Genomic DNA, 17,671 nt, shown 5'->3' with positions numbered 1-17,671 from the left:
TTCTAATGCTGAGTGTAAGCAAGGCTGCAAAATAAAATGGGAGACTTTGATTTTTCCTGGTTACCTTTCTTGCTGTATCTCACAGCCCTCTCACTCTCAATTTTTCTGCACATTAACATCAATGTTTCTGCAACTTGTTTTCACGTGACTCCTCTTTTTGGCCTCACGGTCTCTGAGAGCAGCTGAGTCCTTCAGAAGCCAGAAGTGAGAAACTGCTGCAATTCCTGGCCATGAGTGTTAAGCAACAGCTAATTACCCCTCCTTGCTGCGTATTGCACATGGTTTTTATTCTTCCTGCCATGTAGGAAGGGAACTGCCTGCCCACCGGTCATGTGGGCTCTTCATCTGTCTTGGAGCACTCCTGTGATTTTCTTGCTTCAAGCAGGGCCTCTTGACATAGGCGGAGAAACAGTACCTTGGAGCAGTGGAAGGTTATGGCAATAAAGCGTTCCACCTCACTGTGTGTAATTGCCAAGGTGAGGACAGGAGACATTCTTCAGGAACCATTGGAATGTACATGGAGCTGCATCAAGGACTGTGGAACTCGATGGACTCTGTGCTCCTGATGAGATGTTGTGTCTGGTTTGTGTGTCTCTGCTTACAGTCTCTGATGCATTCCCATTGCATGTAGATCCGTGCTGCATTGTGCATTTTGGCTCAAAGGAACTTAGAGCGGAATCCAATGGGGCCTTTGGAGACAGAGATCAAGACAAAGAGAGAAAAGGAAACGTCCTTGCAGCTGCTTCCACAGACAGTTGACCCCGGGGATGCAGCTGCAGCAAGTAAGTGGTTGCTACACCTGGGGTCCTTTCTGATCACTCGCTTGCCCTCTGCACAGTGTTGCCCTGAGACCGGGGGGCTGTTACACTCGCATCCAAGTGGGAGTTTGCATAGGATGTATTTCCGGTCCCCAAAGAAAAATGGAGAGGCATGAAGTGTCTTGCCCAGGGCCTCACTGAGTCAGTAACAGAATATCAGCTTCCCACCTTCCCCTCTGAAGTCCTTCAGAGTGTAAAATTCTGTCTTGCAAAGTACACTGGGGCTTCAGACTCTCTCCTGGCTAGCAGCCTCCAGGAAAAGTGGGTCCAAAAGAATGCTTTTCAACCAAGGTGCAACCTGGAAGAAACAAAATTCAACTCCTTCTAATGAAAACCCCAGAGACCCTTCTCCCACCACTCCCTGCTGAGGAGCTGGCGCTGTAGAGCTGTGCTGAAGCCCCGAGCCAGTGCTTCTGTTGTAGCCCCAGGAGCAAGCAGCGTTGCCGACTGAATCCCGGCTGAGGGGCTCTGACTGCAGTGCTGTGTGCGCTGCCCCAGGGCAGCAGCAGGGACCTCAGGAGGCAGCACTCAGCCCGAGGGCATCACGCAAGGTTATCTGCGCTTTCTTTTGGGAACTTCCCCAGCCAGCTTCTGAAACAGGGAAACAAAAGAAAAGCAATACTGGGGTTTCCTTGTTTCTTCAGGGAAGCATCCCTGCAATTTGGTTTGAAACCAGAAGAGGGTAGATTTCGATTAGATATTAGGAAGAACTTTTTTATAATGAAGGGGATGAAACACTGGAAGAGTTTGGCCCGAGAAGCTGTTGTTGATCGATCCTTGAAGGTGTTCAAGGCCGTGTTAGATGGGGCCCTGAGGAACCTGCTCTAGCTGAAGATGTCCCTGCTCATGGGAGCTGGACTAGATGGTGGTAAAAGGTGCCTTCAGACCCAAACTCTTCTAGGAGTCTGTGATTCTGTGATCACTTTCCCATGGTACTGTGCCACTGTTATACTTGAAGTTCGTTGGGATAACAAAGAGACGTTACCCAGCTCCAGCAAGTTTTCTGGGCCTTTCCATTGTCAGCCTCCACTCCCAAGCTCCTCTTTGGTCCCTGCAGGCTTTAGCCTACTGCCTGTCAATGGCACAGCTTCCAGTGTGCAGAGAAAACACCCTGGTAGTGCCTTGAAGGAGAAGGTCTTGAGGAAGCAGGACAATGTGCCCTTACTGCCCAATAAGCCCATCATCCATGGAGACGGCAGCTTCCCACGCAACTCCTCAGGTAAGCCTGCTCCACAGCAGCTTTTTCCTGCACCGGTTTTCCTTGCACAAGGAGCGCAAACCGCCTCCTGCCTCAGCCACCACAGCTGGGATCTTGGGTTCATAGCCTGTGCTGAGAATGGACAGCAAATCTACTCTTGAGTTACTCCAGCTCGGCAGTACTGGAGCACTTGGTTCTTAGAGATCCATTGGAAAGCTGAGCTGCATAAAGTAGTGGTAAAGACCTAAGCTCTGGCTTTTGCCCATCCTGATAGACCAAACTACAGCACTGGTGCCAGGAGGCAGCTGTAACTGCAGGGATGAGCTCGGGGCAGTCTGGCAGGGTGTGCTCACTGTGCACCTCCGAGTACCACCACGATCAACTGTCCGCTCTCCATCTTGGCCCTCTGCCTGTGCTGCTGTCCGGCTCTGCAGCCAGCTTTCCTGCTCTCCCAGCAAGGGTTGTCTCTGCATGGCAGTCAGCCACTTGGTGCAGCCGTGCTGCTGCTCCCAGAAGTGCCCAATGGCTTCTCGCTGCTGCCATCCCACGGCCTGCAATGCCAAGAGGGAACAAGCAGCGCCTCCTGTGTCACCCCACCCAAATACAGCGGCCTGTGTAGCAGGTGACAGCCAGGAGGGGCTGCCTGGTGCTCCCAGGCTGTTTGCTGCCCGCCGTGAATACACAGCACATAGTCCCTAGTGGCTCTTGCCTCTCCTTTGAGGGCAGCCTGCCTGTGCTATGATCCTGAGTAGGGTGAGATAAGAAGAAGGGAGCTAGGAATGATACTTTGAGTGCTCTTTTCTAGTGATGCTACTTCCATGGTCACAATTGACCAGAACTAGCCTGACGTGGCTCCCCATTCATTCTGAATATAGATGTATACATCGACATCCTGCTGCAGTGACACCACTGATGGCAGTGACAGGGCTACATCAGTGACAGCCAGATTAGCTCCCATCTGAATATTCTAGATTCTGTGCAATATTTAAACTCCATCATTTGAGACAGCTCAGATGTTTCCATGTACACATTAGAAAACGACCTGTTGAGTGCATGACATGAAATTTATGATGAACAGTCCTTTTGATGACAAATGGGTTTCATAAGAAATGGATTTATCGTCTGAATTTTCTCATACCTTGTAAACTGACTATCAAGAGAGTTCATCTGCCCACAAATTGCATCTGTCTTTAGGTATTCATATCATCAATTTGCATTTGGAAGGCTTTTTTATCAACCATCTGGGCTAGAGATTCCATTTTTCCATAAGAGAAAGCTTAGGCTTGCACAGTGTGCACACAAGTCCATTTGATGGCAAACAAATTTCACCTCAGCATCTTTGAAATACAGCCAGTGTGTACTTTACCGAAATAGTAAAGATTCCTGATGCTTAGAAAGAACAAACTCCATGAACTACTCCCTTCTCAATAGCAGGCTGAAATGTAAGTGCACTCAGCTGCCCTCTGTCTAGAGCAGCTGAAGTCAATGGGAACAGAGGCGCTGTGAGGTGTGAAGGGTCAGGTATCGCTGTTCCCTGGTAGTTGCTCTGAGGGGATTCAGCCGGGCCCAGCAGGGCTCGGTTGTTCAGGCTCGGCTTGGTGCTGTCACGAGGCAGCTGCAGGTCTTTCCTCAGGGAGTTGCAGAGTGCCTCTGTCCTCAGGGCTCGGGGAAATCAGGGTGCTGAGACAAGAGAGGCAGCTGAGGGGTCCCTCCTGGGGTAGCAAGTCCTGCTGGTGGGCACTGTCTCACAGGGAGTGGGAGCTCTGCGGCCTCAGGAAGGTGCCGCTGGCTGTGGTACCTGTGGCACTCGGGAGCTGGCGCTGTGTGGGCAATTGTCAGGTTTAGCCAAGGAGCTGTGCCCAGCTGGGGGGGGCTGGGAGAAAGCAAGGAGCCAGAGAGCAGGGAATTCTCTGAGCCAGTGCCAGTTTGTACCTCATGGAAGCCTGGCTGGGAGATGGGGCTGCAGGCCGCTCCATGGCGGGGTGCCTTGCCCGGGGCTGCAGCGCTCAGGGCTGACCCTCTCCTTACAGTGACCCCGCAGACGGCCACTGGTGCCGAGCGCCGAGAGGAGCCGCTCCGTGGGAAGGGGCAGAAGGACGGAGCCTCTTTGGAGCCACAGCAGTCCTTGCTCGAGGCACTCTCCTTGCTCAGCAGCGATGACTGGTAAGAAAGGCCCCGTTCCCTCTTTCTCCCTCTTAGCGTTAAGGTAGGTGAGGAGAGTATCTTGCTAGTGCCTCTGAGCCCCAACAGCCCAGAGGGCCGAGGGGCACCAGTGAAACCACTCCAGAGCAGAGAGAGGATAAAGATTTGAGAGCAGCCTTTTCTTGGCCTTGCTCTGCAGCAGTGCTCCAGCTGCAGCAGGTCCGTGCTGTTTCCTCGCTTTGCCTGCTGCTCTGTGGAGCTGCAAAGGAAATCTTGAGGGAAGAGAGAAAGCTGTGGGACAAGATGATTTGCTGGCTGAAGCCAGAAGCAGGATGGCAGCAGTTTGGAGTGTAGAGATTTGGGTGCCTCGGGTTGCAGTGGGACTGAGTAAGATTTGTCTCTGGCCCCACTGCTGGCAGCAGTGGCAGGAGTCGGGGTCTGCCTGTGACCTTCCGCATGTGAGTCCCAGGAGCAGCTACAGGGAGATCTTCTTTCTGAGAAATGCACTGAGTTGTGCCATAGAGTCACAGGGAGGTGACAAGAAACAGCAGCATGGCACGGTCTCACAGCTTCCAGGAAGCACTGACATAGGGACTTCATGTGCCAGAGACTTCAGAAAGGCTGCCTTGTTAAACGGCCACAAACGAAGACTCTGAAACCCCTCTGTTTGCCTCTTGGATTTGTGTATGCTTTTGACAGCCACAGCAACCTGTGGCAGCGAGTGCCACGATTTCATCAAGTACTGCCTGAAAAGCACCTCCCTTTGTTTGACTGAGCCACCAGCCTGGTAATTTCAGAGGGTGCTGCCTAGTTCTTGGGTGGAGAGAAAGTCAATCTTTTTGGTACTTGCCTTTCAGGGAGCTGAAGGAGAAGGGACTCTTCAGCATCAAACACCTGGCTGAGTCCCACTCAGAAGTCCTTCTTTGTAGACTTCGTGAGGTTTGCTTGGCACTTACCAACGAGGTAAGAACATTGTTCTGAATCGTCCTCCGTGCCTCATACACGGTGTGTAGAGTAGATATGTGCCTGTTCATCTCCCTGTGTGCTCAGGGACTGCCTTCATTTCTGTTTCTAGACCTTATATTTCTCATGTCTGTCAGCTCTCTATAGGATCTGTGTGCACGTGTAGCTCTATTTACTGCTAGGTCGGGCACTCTCGGGCACTCTCCTCTTGGAGCGAGCTGCCATTATCATGCAACGTGCAAATGCAGAAACGGAGACACCAATTATGTTATTTGCTGCAGTCCAAATCTCTGCCCAAGCTGTGATTCAACCCTGCCAATTAGTCTGTAGACTTGAGCCTGTGTTTTCTGTTTCCTGGCTGAGGGCTTCAACTGCTGCTGTTGCTTTTTCAAACAGGAGTAAATGACTCCTTTGTCTTTATGGCTTGTGCCTTTATGGTTTGAGAGCAGCCCTTGCTTTAATTTGTTTCTTTGTTTTTTGAATAAAAGGGCCTAAAACCAAAGCAGTGGACATTACAGAAGAGTTAAGTAGAACACTTTAAGTGAAATAATATGTTTCAGGCCTGCAGTAAGCAGGCCTGAGGCCTAGCACAAGTTGGTGCCAGAGTAAGTGCCTTTCTGTGCTTGTGCTCTTCTGCTCTGCCTGTGCTTTTGTGTTCCCCAGGACACAGCTGGAAGTGTTGTCGTTTCCTGGGACTTTTGTCTAAGGCAACTGGTTTTCTTTTCAAGGTGATTCTTATGTTTCCCCTCATGACTTCCCCAGGTGACCAACCTTCGCTCAAAGGTGTCTTACTGTGCAATCGTCACTCTTGGAGAGCTCTTTGTGACCTTGCAGAAGGACATGGACTCGGAGGTGGATGAGGTTGCTCGGGTCCTTCTCCAGATGGTGTGGAACTCCCCAGAGTTTGTTCAGAAAGCAGCCAGTCAGACCCTGGGAGTCATGGTGGAGCATGTGACTCCTGCACGAGCAATGACTGCTCTCATGGACAGTGGAGTCCAGTAGGTTCTTCTTGTCTTAGTGATATTCTTCACCTTCTATTGTGTGGGGGGGAGAAGGGCTGAGAGAGAGAATGGGAATGGTGGGAGGGAAGGGTCCTGTATCCTGCATCTTCTGTGAACTCAGTGACTCTCCGATCAACCTCACTTCTTTCCTCTTGTCACCTATTTCTGCCCTCGTGCAGCCCATTAGTTGACAGAATCACAGAGCTGAATCAGAATATGCTGAGTTGGAAGGGGCCCATCAGGATCATCGAGTCCAGCTCCTGGCCTTGCACAGAACACCCCAAGGGTCCCACCATGTGCCTGAGAGCGTTGTCCAAAGGCTTCCTGAGCTCTCTCAGGCTTGGTGCTGTGACCACTGCCCTGGGGAGCCTGTTCCAGTGCCCAGCCACCCTCTGGGTGAAAAACTTTTTCCTGATATCCAACCTCAACCTCCCCTGACTCAGCTTGCTGCTGCTTCCTGGAGTTCTCCCAGTCTGTCCGAGTTGCCTAGATGTGGTGAATGGCGGGCAAGTGAAAGTGCCTGCAAAGGCTAAGGATAGAGCCCTGTGGTTTTGTGGGAAGAGGGACAATTGCAACTGCAGCTGTGAGCGCTCTTTGATATTTCACAGCCCTAACCACAGAGGCCCTGGGAAAAACCATGCATCCTCATTATGCCATTCCCTTGAGAAGTAAGGAGGGTTCTTGCTGGGGCATGGAGCACATGGGGGACAACGTGCTGGGTGTGGCACAGCCTGCACAGCAGGTGCAGCTCCGGCCAAGAGGAGTCTTGTATGACTGTCCTGGCCTTAGAGCCCCCCTTTCTATTCAAACTGATGTCTCATGTTAGCCTTGAGATGATGAATCACTGTACAGGCACCTTCACAGGCCGACTGCCATGGGACAGCTGAACCAGGTGCTGCCTTAAGTGTTGGTGCTGGGCCTGATAGTCCCCAAGAGACACTCTCTAGAACAGGACAACCTGGCTAAACTGACTGCCACCCTTTCCTCAGCTTTGGAAAAGGGGGAAACGTTCAGATGTATCTCTTGCCAAGCCTCACAGAAGAAACCGGCTGCATTGCTGGATATTCTGCAACTTCATGTCCCACAGCGTGTTTTGCCTGCATTTGTTTTTTTCCCAAGGTCTGCAGATTTGGGGGTAAATGGGTGGAAATATCCTCAATCCTGCTGCAGCTGTCTGTGTAGCGGCTGGCCCCTGATGGGTCAGCCTGGCTTGTCTTTAATTTCCCTCTTTCTCCGAGTGAATTTGGGGAAAGACATTGAGTATCAGATAGTGCAGGGAGACTGAGTTCCTCGCTCTTGCTTGCAGGCAGTCCTTCTGTACAGGGCTAACTTTGTGGTTCTCTGAGGACAGAACCTTCTACAGGTGTCCCAAGTGTCAGGGAGAATCCAGGCCTCCTTCCCCCAGCAATGACAGCATGCTCTGGCCAAGGCCTGCGCTGTGTCCCTCTGCTCCCTGTGCCCCAGTGTTTGCTCTCTTCTTCCCAGGAGCCGCCACGTCCAGGTGCGGAAGTGCGCGGCCCAACTCCTCCTGTCCTTGATGGAGAAAACTGGAGTCACGAAGCTCGCAGGAACGCCCAGGGCTGAGAGGCTGGCGCACGCGGCAGGGACGCTTGCTCAGGACTGTCACGAGGACACAAGGTAATGATCTTCATTTCCCCTCCTAAAACAGGAAAACTGTTGGGTGTCTGGCTGTAAAGGGCAAAACCACAGAAGAGTGGAAGCTAAAGGAAATATTAAGTTACCTCACTGTGTGGATGAGGTTCACAGAGTCACGGAATACGCTGAGTTGGAAGGGACCCATCAGGGTCATCGAGTCCAGCTCCTGCCCGTGCGCAGGGCCCCCCAAGGGTCACTCCATGTGCCCGAGAGCATTGTCCAAACGCTTCTTGAGCTCTGTCAGGCTTGGTGCTGTGACCACTGCCCTGGCTTGTCTGGGGAAATGACTGTGCTGGGGAACCTGAGGTTGTCCCGCAAGAGGGAGCATTGCCAGCTTCCTGGGACTGGAATGAGTCTTTCCTGAGATCAAAAGAGCCATCAGATGAGGCAGTCAAACAGTTTTGCTTGGCCTTAGGTGCACAAGACAAAGCCAAAATGTTGGCTAATGTTCATCACTGAAGGATCCCATACATCTCTTTCTCATTAACTTAAGACTTTCCTAGAAATATTCCAGGGATCTTTAGCCAATGTATTCAGTCTTTCTAAACCTCTTCTGCAGATTTCTATAATGCTGTTATCTGGGACTGAATGACCTCCAAATTGCTTCTTGAAGAAAACTGTGGTTTCCTAGTGGCAAAATCAACCCAAACCACCAAAATCCCCTTACTTTGAGGATTAAATTCCCATTAATAGCTGCCAAGAACGCATGAGCAACTAGCTGCCCCTGTGCATACATATGGTATAGAATAATCAAAAGCAAGCATGAGGCATTTGGTCCTGGCTTCCCTGCCAGTTAAAGAAAGGCAAATGACTGTGCAATGGCAGCAAGGCACTGCTAATAAGCTCTGACTCAAAGCAGAGGTGTTTCGCTTGTTCCCTGGGATCCTTCGATGCCACAGAAGCGCACCCACAGTTTCAGAGTGAGATTGTATTTTCTGTTGCCCCACGTTCGCCTCTTGTCTCTTGTGTTCAGCTGACAGCACTGTGCAGTGACAAGTGGAGGTAAATCTCTCTCTTTGCTGAGTAGGTAATGCCTTCTCATGCAGGTATGGCAGCTGCTGAGTTTAAGGTATCAGCTTATTCTGTTAACACTCCTCCTTTGTTTGTTCACCTTTCTTTCTTTCTTTCTTGTTAGGCATTATGGACAGGAGATGGTGAAAATGATGCTGAGTCACCGAAAATTTAACAGGCTTTTGGAACAATCTTTTTCCACCCGTGACCTGGAAGATATTCTGACAAGAATTAAGAAGAAAGTAAGTGCTTGGTAGGAGACATGTCTCCTTTGTGCAAGTATTGCCACTGCTGATATGAGATCAAACATACCTAATCTTATCTCATTCCTTTTCTGCCGAATCCTTTTGCTCCTGGGAACGAACTGTTGATCCTCAACCTGTTCATCTGCAGAGCACAAAGGAACTGATAGATAGTATTAGGGGAAAAGTGTAGTATTGGATATTTTGAATATCGGCCACAAACAGGGAAGGGAAAGAGGAGAAAATGGGTTTACATTTAAGCATAACCCCCCACCCCACTATCCCTACTCTGCCCCCAGTGACGCAATTAAGTGAGAACAGTGCTTCTGGAGATAACAGAGTCTTTGCAAAAGACACAGGAAGCAGTAGTGCCAAGAAAATTTCCAAATATACAAAAGATGTCCCAGTCAATCCCAATTACTACAATTACTGTCTGTCTTCTGGCAATACTGCCCTGCTGTCATGCCCTGTGGAGCTGGAAGAAGCTTGGTGAATTCAGCAGCATCCAGTGGAAAATCATTTGTTTGCCTGGAGGTTTTTTTATTCTTTTTACCTACATTATAGAAGGGAGTGTGCCTTTGTGCAGCAACAGGGAGAGTGAGTGTGGCACCAAATCAACTTCCAACACAATGGGCCAACCTCCAAAGAGTCCAAATTTTTCTGCAGCTTCCTTTAAGAACATTCGTTCCCTACCAGTTTGCATTATTCCCATTTATGCTCAAGAGTAATGCATTTGGGATTTTAGACTGCTGCTCAGTATGGTAGCAGCCACAACCTGCCTTGGGCTATTGAAAACAAAGAGTTGGCATCACTGAACCTCTGGCCTGTTTCCTTCTGTAAGTTCCGAAATGTTTGCCTAAGCCTTGGTAGCAGCGATCCTGGTTCTAAGTTGTGTTTTAAACAGGTAATTTCCTATTTTACATTCTAAAGATCCATGGGGTTTCTTTATGCCTTTGTAGGGGATAGAAACGCAGAAGGCTGAGCACCCATCTGTCCAGGAGCCTGTGAAGAAGAGGAGCGATGGCTCGAAGAAGCCCCAGGCCACATTGCCTTCTAGTAAACGGTACTGAGCACTTTAGTTAGATGTGACAAAGCACATGACAAGCTTTACATGTCTCTTCCTCAGGAAAATCTTTCCGGTGGAGATGACCTGTGCCAGAGATTGTTTCCTTTCCCTACAAATGCTCTATCAAAAAATATGTCTCCTTCTGCATTACTCTGAACACAACTTCTCTGGAAGGGTTTCCACAAAAAATGGGCGACAAAAAGACACCCATCGGTTGCAGCTCAGAAGATCCAGTGCAGTGGCAAGGACAGTGCTGTGGAGGCTGTGAGAAGGCCATGTCTCCACTGCCTCACTTGGGACAAGTAAATTCAAGCAGGGTTTTTTTTCCTCTGAGAGCAGTCTTTTTCAGATGGGGGTTTTGATGAGAAGTCCCAGTCTTGAAGCAAGATGCCGTTCCCCAAAATAGCACTTCCCATGCATGTGGTTTGGCCTTCCTGAACCATGGTTTTCTTACCCTCAGACAGTACCAAGATGAGTAGTAAGTAGCAAGCCAGTTCCTGAGCAACTTTGGTCAACAGGTGTCTCAATGTGGACGTTTTGTCTTGACATTCCTGTCCTTCATACCGTTTGCTTGATGGGCAGCATGTTTGGTTTATTTCCCCCTGTGCTGCAATCAGCATTTGAGACAGGAATTTGGTCCTTGCTGTCTCTTCCTGCCAGTGGGAGAGCTACTTGTACCTGTTGTCCTCTGATAACAGAGGGGATTTATTTAGCTCTGTCATGCTCAGCGCTGGCAGGAGAGTGACCACATGGCTCAGTAGCATAGTCAGGATCTTCCCATGCTCATGGAAGAGACCGGCTGATCCAAGAGAGTTGTTCCCAGTGGGTTTGTTAGGCTGTGGATCTAGTCTCTAGGGAAGCAATCATGTGAGCGTAGTGCTGGGATGTCTGGCTTCTGTTTTTATCCCTGTTACTGATTTTCTGGATCCTTCAGATATGCCCCTATCCATCTGTTCAGATGCATCTGAGCTACTTTTCCAGATTGTCATGCCTGCTGTAGAGACACTTCTCCAGAGGGATGAGTTTCCTTATTATAAGACACACACCTCCCTCATGATGAGGCATTTAAACTTGGAAGTAGCGTCTCTCTTTCCTCACAAAGCAGTGCGACATGTGTACCTGGGAAGCTGTCTGGAGATAAGTGAGATGCATCTCATCCTTGGTTTTCCTGAGTAAGCACTGGTGAGAATGTTGCTTGCAGATTGTCTCCTGTAATGATTGTCATGAGGTGTCACGTTGTTTTTCAGGTCAGGATTTTCTAGCTTGAAATCACATCATTAGGAAACCTCCGCAAGATGTTCTGCTCACAGTTAACCGAAGGTATGATCACCAACAGGTCCTAATTTGGTTTTATTTTCCAGGGTGAAGTCTACCTCTGATGAACGCCTCCTACGCCGCCCAAAAGCCCAGGTCACGTTACCTCTGGCTGTGAAAGAAACGGAGCCACTCCAGAAGCTTTACAATCTCCTGGAAGCCAAGGAGTTTAAGACACGGATGGAAGGAGTGGCACTCCTCCTAGACCTGTGTAAAACCAGCCCCCAGCTCGTCTCCACTAACACTGTCCAAGTATGTAGGGTGTCTTCATTGTTCCTTTCCTTTAGCTCCTTTCCCAAGCCTGTAGCAGGAAAGTTAATTCAGTGTGTCTTGGCACTACATCCTGGCTGTGTGGGACAGGCTGGTGCCTCTTACCCTGAAATATTTAATTCAGCTCCACGCTTCAGGACAAGTTATTTCAGTCCAGATATATTTGTCTGGCAGGTGCCTATTGATGTTGTTCATCAAATGAGGACAGAGTTTTCTGCTGGTGTAACTTCTGCTGTCTCCTACTCCCACTTGGGTTAAGTGAAGGGAATGCAGCCACTGAAAGCGTGGCAATTATTCTCTAGACAAAAAAATGGGTTTGGATGGGGAAGAGAAGTATCAGGCTGGGCAGGTTTAAACCAATTTTTTTCAAAGGATACTTCTGTAAACTCCGACTTGTCTTGCACAGGCACAACTCTGGCTACTCGTTTCCATCGGCATCCCTATTCCTCTTGGTAAAGACGGTGCTCACCCTTCTTGGGGGGGTCGTTTTTTTCTCTTTGGAAAAGGAGGGAAATAGCTAGGGACAGATCTCTTCCTTCTCCTCCCAGGAGCTGCTTTTTCCCTTTGTCCAGAAAATGGTGCCTGATAATGTGGCTGTCAAGGGACTGAACCTGCTCTAATGAGAGCGGTACAGCACATTAAATTTCAGAAGTCTACCTGCTAGGTAGACAATTGGTCTGGATCCTGGAAGAGTTGATCCGAGCCCTGCACTTCTCCAGACACAGGTTCTGAGACAGACGGAACAAAACCTGGATCTCCTCCAGCCATAGTTTTGGCAAAATCATAACTGCCCTCAGAACTTGAGACAACTGTGTAGAAAAACGGGCATTGTAAATATCTGGTTCCATACTTGGAAAGCAAAGATACTGTTTTGCATCAATAAATGGGATTAATTTAATGATTTAGATGTGGAGAGAAACACCATAGGAACTATTCTGTCCCCGCCCAAACCTCTTCAAAATATATGAAAATCTTTCAACCAGCATGAGGTTGCGCAACCATTCCAGTGAGTGGCCCACAGGAAAATTGTGCAAGCAAGTGCTGACCTGACAGGAAGGATCACTTTCATCTTTTACATTGCTGAGTGCTCATTTCTACATCCCTTCCTCAAACAAGGACATTTTAATCCAGCTTTCATGTTGTTTGTTCTCTTCACAGATTTTTGATTATTTTGTCCCGAGACTTGGTGATACGCACAAGAAAGTGAAGCAGAAGGCGCTGGACGTGCTGGCTGAAATCATAGGCGTCCTGAAAGATGCCTTAAACCCGGTGATCATCTGTTTGGTTGAAGGAATAACAAACAACCTAAACTCAAAGGACCCCGGGGTTTATGCCGCAGCTGTGAAAGCGCTGGAAGCATCCATGGCTCACTTAGGTAAGGCTGAGCCCTGGCATGGACTCTCCTCAACTGTGTCTCTGCCTCTGCAAGTCAAGAGAACGCTGAGTGCCTTGACAGCTGTTGTTGTCTGTGGAAACCTCCAGCTGACATCCACCAGAAGCTGTGCAGGTGCAGTCCTTACGCACCAGTCCCCCAACAGGCCTGAATGTGCATCGGCATTTCCCAAAAGTCCCAGGAGCCCTTGGCTCTGTGCTGCTTGTCTGAAGAGGAAGTGCTGGACTACAGCTTTGCTGGAATTCAGGGCCAAAGGGATGTTTGGAGTTTTCCTGGTCCCCATTTGACTTCCCAAATGAATAGCTTTGCTGTTGGCATGAAGGGACACCGGCGCATCAGAACCTCTGCAGAGCAGCCTCCTGGGAGGCTCCACATTATAGGCATTAGCTTCATTAGGACAGCAGGATCAGTTCTTTACTGCATGCTTGCATGAAGATAATTTGGGACCTCCTTTTTGTATTTCATGCAGGAAAGGAGCTCTTAATAATACCCTGCTACTGAAACCCACACTGGGGTGTAGCTCTGTAGTGGTTCCCAATGAAGCAGATTGCCTGCTTTGTCACTGCCAGCCCTGGTGACCCTGTGAGGGACCACAGTTCATCCCACACATGTTCTGTCTCCAGGAAAAGCTTGCCTTGGCTTATTAGAGTGGTAGGACTGGAGGCTTGCAGGATAATGCAGGCAACAGCGTCTAAACTCAAACAAGACCCCCAAAACCGCAACAGATAGGCACAAGGAAAACTAAAATACATACGACGGTCAAGTATTGGGAAATCAGTTCATTTTCCAGTCTCTCTGCCAAGATCTGATTTCACAGATGTTACAGAAACCCACAGGATACTGAGGCACTGAGCAGTAATAGCTCTTGTATGAGTAACTTGGTGTCTTGTCCCTAGATCCACACAGGTAACCTGCAATTTAAAAACAGCTTATCCTTCAGGTGGGAATGGATGTGTGAATTTTGGAGCCTTCTCACCCTTTTCCATAGGGGAGGGAGAAGATCACTTCTGCAAAGCTCTGGGATGCAAAACCTTTTCACTGCTTACATGTGATTGAACTCTTGAGGTCCCTGATGTGAAATGTTTTACATAGCTCCTGGTACAGCAGACAACTTTGGATTTACAAATGTGAAAGGAGAGCTTTTCTTTTGGAATTTAAAATCCTCCCAAGTAGGCTGGAAGGAAAGAAGAAAAGGATTCAAAAATCGGCAGGAATTTCCTTTCTTTTACAAAATGTAGTTGCCCCTGCCCTTTCCCTCCCCACTGGCCTTTGTCTTATGACCTCAGAAGAGAGAGCAGAAATGTGTGTTTCCCTTGTAGATAAAGTATCACTGATGAAAGAGTTCAGCCACCGAAGGAGTGAACTGAAGGGCCAAGCTCTGCTGGATGTCACGGAGCATCTCTCAGGTATGGCCTCCCCTTCTAAGCCAAGAGGTCTTCCGAGGCAGAATTTACAGGGAATGCCAGTGAATAGACAGGTCCAAATCAGGAGGTGCTGAGCTTGTCCCTCCTGCCCAATACCCATGGAAGGTGTATTGGGCAGGTTTTCCCTGGCTGCTGCAGAGGTGTGCAGCATCTGAGATGGGGGCGGCGCTCGGCCTCGGGGCTGAGCTCTCACTGGGGCATCTCAGAAGCCGCCTCTAGGAAAGGGAGGGGCTAAAAATTCCCAAGCTGGCTCCTCTCTTGGAAGCTCCGGGACAGCTCTGATCCTTTAGGGAAAATGGTGGCAAATGCTGTTTCAGGGGATCCATTTGTTTTGTCCTCACAGAATTCTTGCTTTGCTCTTGGAAAGTTTTGAGGTGGAAGCCTGCAGTGCCTGGGGGTCACAGCTTAGGTCAAAACTCAGCCCACACGAGCCTAACGAGGCCCGGATTTTGTGCAAGGCAGCCTTTGGGGGCAGAGGGGCAGAAGCAGAGTGCTGAGGCTCCCTGCCTGTGCTGTCAAAGTGCCATTGGACTGAGCATTTCAGGGTGTGCAGTCAGGGTCTTCCTATGTCAGCGCTGCCCAAAATGCTCCAAATGCAGCTGATAATTGATTGCTCAGAGGAGCTTGCTATGTCAGCAATAGCCAAGGGATGGAAAAATGATAATCTCAATATATGCTAGAGAAGACAGTGTACAGCCTTGCTTTATTTATAGCCTTGCTTTAGCTGGGGCTAAATCCACTGCTAATTATGCCAGCATCTTTAAATGCAAGGTTTAATACACTTTGTGTCTTCATTCTGAATCTCAAAAGGGCACCTTCAGCGATTGGAGTGTCAAAGGCCCTTTACAGAGCATTTGAATAAAGTAGATCTCCAGGAATAGGGAAGTTAGTTTTGCAGCTATTTTAATCTCTTTTTCAAATAAAGGAATTCAACTGGAATTAGGACTTCTTTAGAAAGAGCAGATGCTCTCTCTGAGATTTAGTGGCAATCTCTCTGAGATTTCTCTGCGCAAGTTGCGTAGTGACCGATGTCTTTAATTGCATGTAAGCTCAAATGAACTCCCATTTTAAAATGGGTACCGTAAGCCTTTTCCTGCTTAGCAGAATTGGTTTTAGGTACTTTCAGGAGCTGTTTAAATGTTGATGACTGCTGGTGGATTAACAGCATAGAGAAAATGAAGTCTCTTCCACCACAGAATAATAAATGGCGACTACATAACATTTTGCCTGGTCAGAAAATAAGAATGGTCCCCAGACCATATCAGGTTTTGATCTCTCAGCCAGATCTGCCATGCAAGGAGCCTGTTGGTAGTAGATTTTTGTCTGTGTTTGATACAGTTCAGAAAATGAGCAGAGAGCAGGCTTTGGAGACAGCGGGAGAGAACACTTGTGTTTTGGTTACATTTCTGTCCCCTGTGTAGCATTCTTCTCTCTCTATTCCCCTATTTCAGCGCACATTGTAAGAAAAAATGCCATTAACATTGTGAGGGGAAATGCCATTAAAATTTGGAGAGGCTCCAATGCCATGGCAATGGGGTCTGGCTAATTACCTAAGACAGCCTGAGGTTTGAAACAGCTGTTTGTTAGAAGCCACAAAAGCCTTCTGCCAAAGACACCGGCTAGTCACTGATGTTTCAAATCCAGCTGTCAAACAGCACCCATCTCTGGTGGGCTGGAGTTTCCAAGTGTGGTCTAATACTGCCCTTTGCCGTGTGCCACCAAGCAAAGGGAAGAGCCAGATGAGACTTTTGGCACTTGACATCAAAGGTCACAACAATGGAATCATCCCTTTTATTAGAAATCTCTCAACTGCCTCTCTATGGTGCATTTCAAAATCTTTGGCGTGGGTTTCGACAACTTCTAAATGGAAATAAACGGCAATTTGACATTTCAGTCACTGTTCATGCAGAAATAAATTGTGGAATGATTTAGTAAAGGTGTGAAGTCTGCCACAGGTACAAGGCTCTGTTTGGAGAAATTAGTCCTGAGAGCTTGGTGGTTCTGTTTCGGGGATGTTCAGCTGCTTTGCCCATTTCTGGATCATGAGGCTCTCACTGTTATTTCACTGATCTTAGCCAGAGAGACTCCCAAAATCACAAGTAGAGGTAGATCCTTGTTTGCATTAAGGCTGGTGGTTAAGAAGTTTGTGTCTCTCTTCCGGCAGCGCTTGTGGGATGGGTTTATCCCAGGAGCCCCGAAGTCGTCCAGCGCTACGCCCTGCCCGTGCTCTGGTCCTTCCTGGGGAACAAGGCGCTGCCTGTCCGAAGCGCCAATGTCTGCACTGTGGTCACCAAGCTTGCCTGCGCCCTCTACAAGGTGATGGGCGCCAAGCTGAGGAAGCATGCTGCCAGCCAGCCTCCGCACGTGCAGGAAAACCTCTCCAACATTTTGGGCTGGTGGAGTGTCGATGACCTGTAGAAAGATGACAAAGTGCTGCGTTGGACACCTCCGGATGTGACTTCTTAGCTGTGCCAAAAATGACAGAATGCAAAGGAAGGGTGTGCATCTGCCCCCGCTCTCTCCACCGCCCTTCCTAGTCGTGGCATGGGGTGCCTGAAGCAACTTCCGATTGAGGACAAGGTGAAGGCTGAGCATGGCTCAGCCTCACAAAGAGGTAAGGCGGGAGCTGGGCCGCTCTCTGGCGGGAGGAAGGCTCTTGTGCCAGCCTAGAGAGCCTGGGCACATTGCCAGGGAACAGTTCTGCCCTGCAAGTGCCCCCTGCAATGAGCTGTGCAGCTCCCAGTGCCCCGTGTAGCTGTAGGGCTGCTCAGCTGTGGGGCCGGGAGAGGAGCAGGAGGGTGCGTGTGCAGCTGAGCCATTCCTGGAAAGCACAGGGCTCTGGGCTCCCTGCTGTCCCAGGGCAGCCCGGAGGCCAGGCTGTTCCTGTGCTGGCTCTCTGGAAGTGGGTCAGGGTGTCTCCCTGGTCTGCCTCAAGTGGCTGCTGGCAGGAGCGTGTTTCCCTGTGCAGCTCTTTAGAAGTTTCCAGGTGGTCTGTCCCATTAAATACGTAGCTTCAGATGCTTTAGGTTTGCATTGCGGCCTCTCTTATATTTTGTGTCTCCACTTTGCAGGCATGACTGGTACAGTCTTATCAAGAAGTTTTCCTTGGACATTTCCTATGTTCCCTAACCGTCAAAGCCCTTGCCTCCTGTCCAGAAGAGCTCTCTTTCCTC

The 17,671-nt window shown here is 49.2% G+C and overlaps 1 protein-coding gene across 1 annotated transcript in view; it reads left to right on the top strand.

Annotated features, from left to right (window-relative positions):
- LOC138107002 (TOG array regulator of axonemal microtubules protein 2-like) overlaps positions 1–16,916 on the top strand; it is a 28,165-nt gene extending 11,249 nt beyond the window's left edge. The window contains exons 5-16 of the mRNA XM_069008333.1: positions 632–782; positions 1,876–2,037; positions 4,047–4,179; positions 5,016–5,121; positions 5,884–6,119; positions 7,608–7,760; positions 8,914–9,031; positions 9,991–10,094; positions 11,459–11,663; positions 12,840–13,056; positions 14,394–14,480; positions 16,663–16,916. Coding sequence (XP_068864434.1) covers positions 632–782; positions 1,876–2,037; positions 4,047–4,179; positions 5,016–5,121; positions 5,884–6,119; positions 7,608–7,760; positions 8,914–9,031; positions 9,991–10,094; positions 11,459–11,663; positions 12,840–13,056; positions 14,394–14,480; positions 16,663–16,916 — 1,926 coding nt within the window. The remainder of the gene's footprint in view (positions 1–631; positions 783–1,875; positions 2,038–4,046; positions 4,180–5,015; positions 5,122–5,883; positions 6,120–7,607; positions 7,761–8,913; positions 9,032–9,990; positions 10,095–11,458; positions 11,664–12,839; positions 13,057–14,393; positions 14,481–16,662) is intronic.
- The last annotated feature ends 755 nt before the right edge of the window (positions 16,917–17,671 follow it).

This window comes from Aphelocoma coerulescens, chromosome 3, assembly GCF_041296385.1.
Source record: "Aphelocoma coerulescens isolate FSJ_1873_10779 chromosome 3, UR_Acoe_1.0, whole genome shotgun sequence".
Lineage (NCBI taxonomy): Eukaryota > Metazoa > Chordata > Aves > Passeriformes > Corvidae > Aphelocoma > Aphelocoma coerulescens.
This window is presented reverse-complemented; position numbering and strand designations above follow the sequence as displayed.